This window comes from Idiotropiscis lumnitzeri, chromosome 12 (assembly GCF_059441095.1).
Source record: "Idiotropiscis lumnitzeri isolate Australia: NSW breed Sydney's pygmy pipehorse chromosome 12, RoL_Ilum_1.0, whole genome shotgun sequence".
Classification (NCBI taxonomy): Eukaryota; Metazoa; Chordata; class Actinopteri; order Syngnathiformes; family Syngnathidae; genus Idiotropiscis; species Idiotropiscis lumnitzeri.
The window spans coordinates 16,416,153-16,427,437 of NC_142402.1; the positions used below are offsets into that span (position 1 = coordinate 16,416,153).

General features: G+C 40.5%; 1 protein-coding gene across 2 annotated transcripts; it reads right to left on the reverse strand.

Annotated features, from left to right (window-relative positions):
* Positions 1 to 2,513: 2,513 nt before the first annotated feature.
* plvapa (plasmalemma vesicle associated protein a) lies at positions 2,514 to 7,449 on the reverse strand. Of its 2 annotated transcripts, XM_088312007.1 has the most exons (7): positions 6,813 to 7,449; positions 6,134 to 6,203; positions 5,274 to 5,998; positions 4,757 to 5,192; positions 3,926 to 4,696; positions 3,780 to 3,840; positions 2,514 to 2,871 (listed from the first exon to the last, which is right to left on the reverse strand). In XM_088312007.1, the coding sequence occupies exons 1-7, from the start codon at positions 7,206 to 7,208 to the stop codon at positions 2,838 to 2,840; spliced, it is 2,493 nt and encodes an 830-aa protein (XP_088168133.1). In that variant the 5' UTR covers positions 7,209 to 7,449; the 3' UTR covers positions 2,514 to 2,837. The 2 variants fall into 2 exon arrangements, with proteins under 2 accessions (XP_088168133.1, XP_088168132.1); XM_088312006.1 differs by having other exon boundaries at positions 3,926 to 5,192.
* Positions 7,450 to 11,285: the final 3,836 nt, after the last annotated feature.

An 11,285-nucleotide genomic window follows, 5' to 3' on the forward strand; every position in this document is an offset into this window, starting at 1 on the left:
AGGGGCGACATCCCGCAGTCGTAGCTGGAGACCGGTCGAAAACATTTCTGAAATATTTACACACCCTTAAACTTGTGCGCGTCACCAAACTGAAATGTCACAAAAATGATTTGCAGTATACTGAAATAATGATTGCGTCTCAATTTACGTTCTTAATACTGTACGGGAATCGATCGCACCACATGTAACGAGATACGTATCAAATTGTTGTTTATTGGAGAGATCCTGATTATATTCTTCACAATTATGTCATATGTCCTAGTGTTGATTTTTTAGGTTAGAGTTTTTATCCAATCAGAATTCAGCTAACTCGTGTTGCCAGGCAGATTTCATAATATCATTATCAGTTGTATTTTCCTTACTAAAAACTGGAGCGAATTAATTTCATTTCCATTCATTTCAATGGGGAAAGATGATTTGACAAGCGTGGTCACGGAACAAATTAAACTCCCATCGCAAGGTAGGACTATTTGTCGGAGTTTTCTGAGTAATTTACAGAAACGTTCAACGAATTTGTACACATTACTACTAATGTTGCTGTTTTAAAGCCACGGGGGCACAAATGGCAGTTTTGATGACAGCTGCATTGTTATGAGGAAACCTGTTTGTTGCTCTTGGGGAAAACCTTGAAAATTGTTCAAAACACCCCCCCCCCAACCCTTAAAATATGTCCATTGAGGTTAAATTCCTTCCAGAAACATGAGTTAATGTGTTATTGAGGAAGAGGGAGATGCGCTGACAATGCAGGAAAACATTTTGAGATGAGGGTGAATCATGTTTGCACAGACTAGCGTGCAAAAATTTCCAGCCAGACTGTCGTGGACGGTGAGATAAACGCAATGCCCAAAGAGGCCACCATTTTTAATATTTGGACATGTGGACCCCGCAGTTGGCTCGACAGTCTATATGTGGTAAAGTAGCAGATATTATACAAAGGAAATCCTTTGGACAAGAGCTTCGCATTCACTGGCATCCAAGCATTTAACTGGCACCACAATACAAGACAATACACATTGGGATTTACAGAAGGCTCCAGACATCCGCCCACAGTCAAACAGACAGGATGTTTGTGCGTTTCTATAGTGATGTTTTGATGGCAGTGCACGCTTTATTTTTGTGTCTGTAGCTAAAGAAATTGAATTACATGATAAGCATTAGTTTCATTAGCCGCGGGACGATTATGTGATGCAAAAGTGATTTTTTTTTCTATGACAAAAGTCAAGCAATAGTTGTAATAAAAAAAAAATTGTTAGGAAAAGTCATGGCACTCGTTTGATTCAAATCGCAAGCCCAATAGCATAAGTATTTGGGAAACAAGGGGGGGAAAAAAAGAGTCCAGAGACTGCGATTCAAGCTTTTGCCGATTATTAAAAATAAAAACACTTTGAGCAAGCATATTTTTTTTTAATATTGGAATTTTTGAAAGATAAATTACAATTTTATTTATGTTATATGTTAAAAAATTTATATATATATCTATATATATTATTATTTTTATTATATTATATTATATTATTAATTGTGAACATCATTGGCAATAGGATAATGGCATAATTCATCTTTAACTTACTACCACAATATCAATAAAAATGAAAAAAGTACAAATGAAGATTATTTATAATATTTTTTTTACTTAATTTCGATTTTGCTTTTCATTCATCCCGGTCATGATAATCGACAAAGGTTGAATCAAGACAGCTGGACTTGTTTGTTAAATATATGTGCTCTTTCTAGTTTCACCCAAACCTTTAAAAAAAAATGACTATACCATCATGCTAAACATTAATTATAGTACCATTAGTGTCATAGTACAGTTTAAAAAAGGGGCCCATTATACTACATTTGCCAAAGTCATATTTGCACTTTCTTGGAAAATAAAACAACAAATTCAACAAACAAGAATTTGCAGATTAGTGTGATCTGGATGGCTGAGAGAGGAAAAAAAGCACCGTGACTTTAGTAAATTAAAAAAAAGAAAAGACAAGTAATTATGCTATCAAGATGATGAAACAGGCCAATATCAATTTCTATAAATTTCATGGAAGTCATCACAACCATAACTACGACATGGTCGACAATGTATATATAGTTGACACACATGCTCTAAATTCATTTCGTCTCAGCCGTTCTGAATAACCCAATGTAATGCAACAATCATTCTTTTCACCCTCATGATACATCGTATCACAGCGAAAGGTCTTGACACGCATTCGAGTCAAATATAGCTTCTCCTGTGAACATATGCAAGACAATTGGATTTTGTTTAGAAGGTGGATTTCCACGTTCAAGTACATTGGATTGTTTTTATCGTCATTAGACGAGCTTCCTCCCATCGGCCCCCACCAGGCTGCGGACAGGTTGGCAGGTAAAAGTAAACATGGTGGATGGATTAAATTGGCGTGCCGATGAATCAGGTCTTCAACTCACAAGTGGGGGCGAGCGAGATGTTTGAAGATCATTAGCAAAACAATAGGTGACACACGAGAGCACAAACGGTTACTTCCGAGTCGGAATGGAGAGACATTTCAAATAGATTTGTTTATTAAAAAGGGACGGGCACAATTGAACAAAAGAGTTCTGTATTTACAAGTTTAAAAATACTACATGGGCTCGGTCTCACAGTTGTTCACAATTCCAGATGAGATATGATTAAAATATAGATTTCACATTCCATATATATATATAAAAAAAAAAGTGCTCAAGTTTGTCTTTTGAATGTGCATATTTTAGTATTCAACATCTTCAAGAGAGTATATCATAAAGCACATTTATTAATACCAGGGTGAACGGGAATTGATAAATCCCTCGCAGTTTTCAGTTTTCTTTGTTACGAAGGACTAACCCATCATTCGGGAAAGCTCTTGTCTCTCTCTGGAAGGACAAAAACAGATATTGGTCACATGTCTATAACAACACTTTATAAACTATTACAACATAGTTGAGGCAACTAAAAACAAAAAAAAAAAAAGAGGGACCATTAGGGAGTTGAAAGAGGTGACGCGTTTTAGGAAGTTCAAAGCCCGAAGAGACGAAATTTTTACCACTAATTTGCCGGGTCAACAGGAACAGGAGAGGAATATCCGTTAACGGTCAGGTCAAGAGATTGTGTAGTACAAGTACACTTATCAGTAATTATTTTTTATTTACAAAGCATAATGCGTAGATTATTAGTGTATTTTTCTAGTTCTGTGAAAAATTTGGATTGTTTCTATGAAATGATTTCCTTGAATTTGTCTGATGTTGCAATGAAATGAGAGAAATGGACCGCTTTGAAAGTTTTTTCAATAAAATTAAAATCTATTTCAAAATAGCCTCTTAATTACTTGATATATATCGAGTCAGAAAACCTGAAATTTGAATTATTAGCTTTAACCTGGAAGCAAAAATTTAAAAAAATATTTCAATGCTGATGTCTAAATATATATATATATATAATTATTATTTTTTGGGAGTTTGACCTACGAAAGCTTGCACAATTCAAATTTTACGGAGTTATAATTCATAGCTACAATGTTTCAGACAAAAAAAAAAAAAATCTGTTGCTGAACCAAACCTTATATTCATAAATACAACTAACAAACGATTGCGTTGGCTTTGCAATATCAAAGCAATAAGGTATAAGCAACACATGATTATTGCAGTAAGAGTGATGTGCTAAGATCTTTACAAATGTACAACTTAACTAAAGTTGTAGTGACCTATTTTAAAATCTGAACAGAACTTAAGCAGAGAAAAAAAAAAGTCAACTACAATTTACGGCTCAACGACATCATACTCACTCCTGAGCGTAAGAGGGGTCGATGATACGTTGCAGATCTTGAAGGTGTTGGGCAATGCTGGCTGTAAGCACAGGAAAAAAAAACTTATTCGTTAATTTCATTGACACAACACAGTAAGCAATGCAGGCTTTATTTTTTTTTTTTACCTGAACCACCTCCCAGACTGCTGCTTCTTCCTACTCCAAGTGAAGATCCACTTGACGTTCCTCTTCCTATTCCAGTTCCCGTCTTACTTTGTCCTGCGTTACTGCTGCTGGACCCCAACCCAAACAATGAGAATACAGAACTGGTTGACCCACTTGAGCCGAGGCCAGAGGAGCTTTTCAGACTCGAGGTTGGTTTATTATTGGACCCAGTTGAACCAAGACCCGAAGTGCCCAAACTAGTTGATCCTTGCCTGTTTAATCCTAACCCAGTCGAGCCGAGAGCAGAGGAACCGAGCGCTGTTGAGCCTTGTTTGTTTAATCCTGACCCAGTTGAGCCAAGGGTTGAGGAGCCTAAACCATTGGATCCCAGTTTATTTAAATTTGACCCAGTTGTTCCAATACCCGACGATCCCATCGCGGATGATCCTAATTTGTTTAATCCTGACCCAGTTGACCCAATACCCAACGATCCCATCGCGGATGATCCTAATTTGTTTAATCCTGACCCAGTTGACCCAATACCCGACGAGCCCATCGCGGATGATCCTAATTTGTTTAATCCTGACCCAGTTGACCCAATACCCGACGAGCCCAACCCCGTCGATCCTAATTTGTTTAATCCTAACCCAGTTGACCCAAGGCTCGACGAGCCCAACCCAGTTGATCCGAATTTGCTTGATCCTAATCCAGTCGATCCAAGACTTGAGGAGCCTAACCCAGTTGATCCCAATTTGTTTAATCCCGACCCAGTTGAACTTTGGCTAGAGGAACCTAACCCCGTTGATCCCAATTTGTTTAATCCCGACCCAGTTGAACTTTGGCTAGAGGAACCTAACCCCGTTGATCCTAATTTATTTACTCCTGACGCAGTCGATCCAAGACTTGAGGAGCCCAACCCAGTAGATCCCAATCTGTTTGATCCAGACCCAGTAGAACCAAGACTTGAAGAGCCCAACCCAGTTGATCCTTGTTTGTTAAATCCTTGCCCAGTTGAACCGAGACTCGGCGAGCCAAATCCTGTTGCTCCTTGTTTGTTTAATCCTACCCCAGTTGAACCAAGACTTGGGGAGCCCAACCCAGTATTTCCCAGTCGGTTTAATCCCGATCCAGTTGAGCCGAGGTTCGGATTCAAGCCAAAATTTGAGGAGCCCAATCCAGTCGATCCAGGTTTGTTTGATCCCAACCCGGGTGAGTTGAAGGTGGAACCTAAATTTGAACCCCTCCCAAACGGTCCTCCGCCAGCTCCCGGCAAGCCACCGAATCCAGTCTGAAATCAAACGAAAGCAAAGTTGACAAACGTCATCGAAAATCAATACCATGGCTTCCCCCCCCGCACACGTAAACATACCTTAGCCAAGCAGGACATGTTGAGCTTCCTGAGTTGCTCGTTGAGGTGATCAACCTCTTTATTTTTGTAGTTGACGCTGTTTCTAAGAACCTCGACATCGCCAATCAGTCTCCTGTTGTCCAGCAGAAGCCTCTCATTCTCTCTGTCGTGCTTCAGCTGATGATTCTCCATGGTCCGTCTGTGCTCGAGGATCAGACCCGTGCGGTTTTGACTGCACACGCGGTAGTCATCAGACCGTCGCAGGTTCTCAGCCTTCAAGCGGCTGTTCTCAGACTGGATGTCAGACATCTGATCACCGACATTATTCAAGTAGCTCTGAAACCTGTCCTCCACCTCTCTCGACAGACTGGTGCAGTTGGTGCGGATCTGCTCCAGGTGTTCCCTCTGTTTCTCGCAGGTGAGCTGGAAGGCGATGTGAGTCGGGAAAAGGGATTCGATCTTGAGTAGAAATGCTCTCGAGACATTGGAGACGCCACTCAAGGATCGGACAAAGTCTTGTTTGCATCGTTGTCTGTTGAACTCTATCTCCTTTTCGTGAATGGACTTGTCCCTTCGGAGACGGATGGCCTCCAGGTTGAGATTGTCCCTGTCCTTGGCGATCTGTTCCATTTCCATCCTCATTCTTTGTGTCGTTTGCGTAAAGTTGGACTCCACGAGTTCGAGTCGAGCATTCACCCGTTCCATCTGCAACCCGCAACCGCCGCTCATAGGCACCATTTGAAGTGCTTTAAATAAAGGGAAGACGCATTTTAGCAAACTTTCTTCATGCAGTATATCAGAAGTTGAACTAAACAAAGGTATATTTAAATATGTATTAAGAAAATAATTTCGGGGCTTGCATGATAAAATATTCCACTTACGGGTATGTGGACAATTTGGGGTCGAACGTGGCTGGTTCTTGCAAATAATCAGCTCCATATTTGTCTGTTGCTGTTTGTTGCACGGTAAAGGAAAAAAAAGTGAGAACAATTGACAAATTGATTTAACATGACATTCTTGCCTGGGACACGAAAACTTCTCTCGAAAATTTAACCGCAGTATTCTCTAGATCAGTGGTTCTCAAACTTTTTTGGGTGATGTGCCCTCTGGGGTTTTTAAAATAATTATATTGAATTACCTTCTTAAAATAAAATTAGTTTCATGACTCCAATTTCAATTCAATTCGTTTTTAAAGGATTTTTGCTTGTCTGTTTTATTTCAAATCCTCCGTACCCCCATTTGAAAACCACAGCTCCAGATTATGATTGCGCATGTTCGATAAAAATTTTCCTCTGTAGTGGCACCGCACAGCAGTTGTTTCTAATCCTTTGCGCCTATTAAACAGCTAACGTTGAACAAAATATTAGAAATATTTAGACATGATGCAGTGAATATCGACACCAAACTATAACCATAATACAATCCGTGTTAAAATGACAACTCTATAAACAAAACAAATATGAACTAAATCTAAATTCGTACATGACAAAAAAAATATATAGTGGTCACGTTAACATTTTGCTTTCATCACCGCACAAAAACATCCTAAAATGTACTCACCAGCCTCCTGTCCAGGTCCTGAATAAACATCACTGAGATGTTTGCCAAGCGTCGAATTCTCAGCAGGTCCCAGTCGTTGCGAGTCTTCTCCGTCAGGGTGACATTGAGCAGGCTCGTCAGGTTCCTCCTCTGCTGCCTGAGGGCGACGTTCTCGATGGAGAGCCGACTGAAGCTCTCCTCCAAGTCCTGTATGCGCGTTGTGGACGCCGAGTCCTGCGTCTTGCCGTAGACCAAGAAGAGAACCAAGCTGACTATGATGAGCGACTGAATCAGCGAGGAAAAGAAGAAGATGATTCGCAAGTAGTAGCCGCAGCTCTTGCCCTTTGACTGATACCGCATCTTCTTTTGGGCCTGCGGGTTGGTCTTGGACACCTGAGAGTAGCCGCTGCTATACATGAGGCCTGCCGGCTCAAAGAACGTCCACGAGAAAGAAGCGCAGGTTCCTCCTAAGCACTCCGCAATGCAGATAAGATCAAAGAAGAGCCTGACTTATATGAGAGCAGCTATGTCCATGTATTGTCGGGCTGCTGGTGCCCGTTTGTCTGACAAAGCGCAAAAGACTGCAAAAAAAAAATCAACCGGACGTTTCCCTTTGGACGGTGATCTAAACATGAGAATCGATCAGATTGTGGGTGAGGTGTAAACACGGGTAGGAATTTATAAACGGCTTGGCCACACACTTCCCATGATGGGAAGTTGGTTTGACTTCAGTCCCCTCCCATCATTACTCTCAAGCTTCTACGCAGGGCGGCCCGTCACACGTGGCCCTCTATGCATCCTTGTTTGATTTTTCAAATCCCAAACGCAAGTTCTTCCAAGCAATATATTTACTTTGAATCACGAAAGGATTGTTTCGCACAAACTGGTATGAAAATGGACACATTTTCACTTTCTTATCTCTTGAGAGAGCAATCTATCGCACTGTGCGAAACATGTGCCTTGTCCATGTGCCAAAAAACATTTTTATGGGATCATGAACAGTTTTTCCGGTGCACAACCGCCGGGAGGACAATGGTTCACGTTGTTCTCGATGGGAGGCTCTTTGATGCATCGAGTCTCAGTCCAACATGATGACGTGGGTAAGCTGCCCTCTGTCTCACAGGACGTGTGCATACACACCGATTCAAAATGAAAAAGTAAGGGCTTGACAGTAGCAGTCCCCACCTTTTTTTTTTTTCCTGCCAGGAATTGTTGATGTGCCAGACCTCATCTTGACAGGAAGCAGTAATTCATAGAGATGTTGATGGCCAAACATTTTTAATGTCCTAGATTGTAGATAAAAAGGCGGCAACAAACGCAGGATATTAGAGAAAATGCAAGACATAAACATCGAGTGGATATAAATGAATTTCAAGTGGGTTGTTTTTAATGCAGCAAGTTGGGAAGATGTAGAGTGAAACATTCCTCCCTTTTTTCATGGGTTGGTGGCTGACACATTTAGCAAAATTTGGCAGTGCTTTTTTCCCCCGAAAATAAACAGTTACTTTTCTTTTTGTTTTTCTTATTTCATTGGATAATTCATGTTTTTCACATAACTCAATACATATTACTTTAATTATGACTTTACTAATGCTTACAAAAAAAAAAAAATGTCACCACTATGGCAGCAGAATTCCAGTAATGTTTGAAGCGATACGATACTACTATTAAAGGCGGAAAGTAGGAAAGGTTAAGTAAAATTGATTTGCTTGTCCTATCAAAAATAATAATCTTCTGAATCCAAATGTGGAGCATAAATGCTACTAGAAGTGAAATACAACTGGAAAGCAGTCATGGATTGCACTGCCACCCAGTGGAGCACGCCGGCAATTACACTTAAAAAAAACAATTTGCTTGGGACACACGGAACAGAGATTGACGCTATCCCCCAAAATTCAGAAAGACTATTAATAATATTAGTGATGAATGATTTGAATTGAATAGTTTTTTTTTTCATGGCTATATGATTTTGTATATGCCAACTCCAATTATCCAATAAACATATTCTCATAAATGGTTTCACTAACGGTTATTTTATTATACAGTTGTAAAACTAACACACTACAATGAGATTGTTGATTTGTTGAAGAAAACAGAGTAGTAAGAAAACAAGTTTTCAGAATCAGTGGTCCCCAACCACCAGGGGGCAGCGACGGGCCGCACAGATGACAAAAAATAAACCAAAACAACTTGCAATTGAACGATATCAAGATGCTATTTGTCTCGGTCGCATCGTGCTAATATTAAACACCCAAGCTAGTGAAATGAGGAACGATAGCGGAGTGGTATGAACCGGTCTGCAGCGGGAAAAAACGTTGGGGACCTGTGTTCTAGATATTTCCTGTCATTGTGACATTGACAATAATAGAAATATTTTTAAGGTGAAAACTAATTTAGATCAACTTAAATTGCTTCTTCCGTAACATATTTGCAAGTTTCACACCATTTCCCTTGACATGTATTTGTATAACAATGACAACAAACGGGCAAGTGTCAGTACGTTGGGAAGCGGCATCACATGGTTTACCTCCAAAGAGGTTTGTGGCTAATTTTTAACTCGCTCTAAAGGCTCCGCCGGTTACTCATATCACAGACACAAGCGACGTCAGGTGACTGGCCTGAAGAAAGAGCTCTCTGTACTGTTCACGATAAGGAGACAGGGCAGTAGTGCAGGGAAAGTGATAAATGCTTCCAGTGCCTCTCTGTTTACACACAAATTAACGATACGGTGTTAAATTAAATAGGTAACCGGGCACAGAAAGAGTTTGGATATTTTCTTACCTAGTACGTCATCTGCTGATTTGGGACTATTAGCATGAAGCTGCGTCAAAAGTGTTTTATTGAAGCCACTGAGCGGTGAAGGTTCGCTAAGGTAGCGAATGTAGTGGGTTTTTTTTGTTTTTTTTTTTAAATCAGGATTTGTTCAAGGTCGCCAGACATTCCCTAACAGTTTGAACGGTCAAAGTGGTTTTCTTGTCGCAAATACATTTTTGAAAAACGTCTGACATTAATGGTGGCCTGATGGCCCTGGGCCTGGTAAATACCAAACACGGCTCATCCGGTTTCTGAAGCTGAGCCATGATTGGTCGTGAGCTGAACTGAGCAACTGTGATGTCATTTTCAGTTGACAAAAAGTGACAAAATGGCCGCCACCTAAGATGGCTAAAAACAGGTGGATTTTACTGCTTTACACATCTTTTGCAAACGCAATATGATTGAGAAGGCCACATTTTGACTTGTGGGCCTGCATAGAACATATTCTTGTAAAGAAAAATTTGGGGTTGACTTCCTCTTTAAAGTTTGGATGCGTTTAGCTTCAAATTAGTACAATTAAGTCATCACAGCAGTCCCCTTTAAGAGCAAGTCTCCCTCATTTGGATTTTAATGTTTTTTTTTTTTTTTTTTTAAATACCTATTTTCCATGTAATGCCAAGTTGTTCTGGGAATTAACAATAGGTTAAAAAATAAAGAAAGGATTTGGGTGTCAACGGTGTGATACAACACTCTTCAGATCTGGCTTACAAGACAAAATGGTATACGGTAAATGCCTCACACTTAATCCCCCTCTTCTCTCTGTGTCCTGGACCCAGCAGATGTTTTCCCTTTGACCTGCACAAAAGGCTTCTGTTTTGGTTTCTGGGCCCATCCTTCATGCAAAGGTCACAGGTCACGCTGGTCTCAGGGAGAAGCTGTCACGACAAGTCTAAACAGTGACGTCCATCGGGGTGTAATGAAAACGGCATCCCTGGGAGAATGGTGCACAGACGCCTCATGATTACTTTAAGTAAAGACCTACTTCCCATATGATGATGTGGTTAAGGCAACGCCGCTCACACCCTCCGATTAAATTACATGTGCGGATGCTGAAGGGAAGAGAGCTGGCCGAACTTAAGACATCCAGTCATGTGGTGGGTGGGTGTGACTCCATTTGCAAGGGGGATAGGCCTCTATACAGACCTTAAAGGTTAACTCAAATGTTAAGTGAATCAATAGCTGACTTGAGAAGAGCTTGGCCTGCACCGAAATGCCGCACGATGAGGTTAAATGTCCGACATTTGTAGCTTTGCGCTATCAGACCACCACCCCCCCCCCTCCGACAAGAAACAATTGAATGCAATCATATTATTGACGCGATATATTATGTTAACTTAGAACAGAGCACTATGTCTGCTGTCAAAATCATAAAATTTAACACAAATACAAGACAAACTGCGAGACAGATTGTAAAAAATGTATAAAAAAAAAAATGCCAAATGCAATAAGCTACGGTTTCAACTGCAGCTGTCTGTGTGCCATTCCGTGCACGTGTTGACCCAACAGAAATATTTTTGCTGCCTCAACACGAGTATCGAGTTGGTTCAAAGGTCATGTCACTTCTGCCCCCTGTGGTATCCGTCACACACCCCCACTGGAAGGGGAATGACGGACACGGAAGAGCTTTTGCTCCCTTAAAGCAATCCACATTTGCTTTGCTTTGAAATGGTAAAAATGCAT

Bases quoted from the DNA above. Each gene is read 5' to 3' on its own strand.
- plvapa (XM_088312006.1), bottom strand. From the start codon at position 7,208: ATGTATAGCAGCGGCTACTCTCAGGTGTCCAAGACCAACCCGCAGGCC. The intron at 6,204-6,812 runs GTGAGTACATTT...TGCAACAAACAG, and splicing joins AGGACCTGGACAGGAGGCTG to CAACAGACAAATATGGAGCT. The intron at 5,193-5,273 runs GTATGTTTACGT...GTTTGATTTCAG, and splicing joins ACATGTCCTGCTTGGCTAAG to ACTGGATTCGGTGGCTTGCC.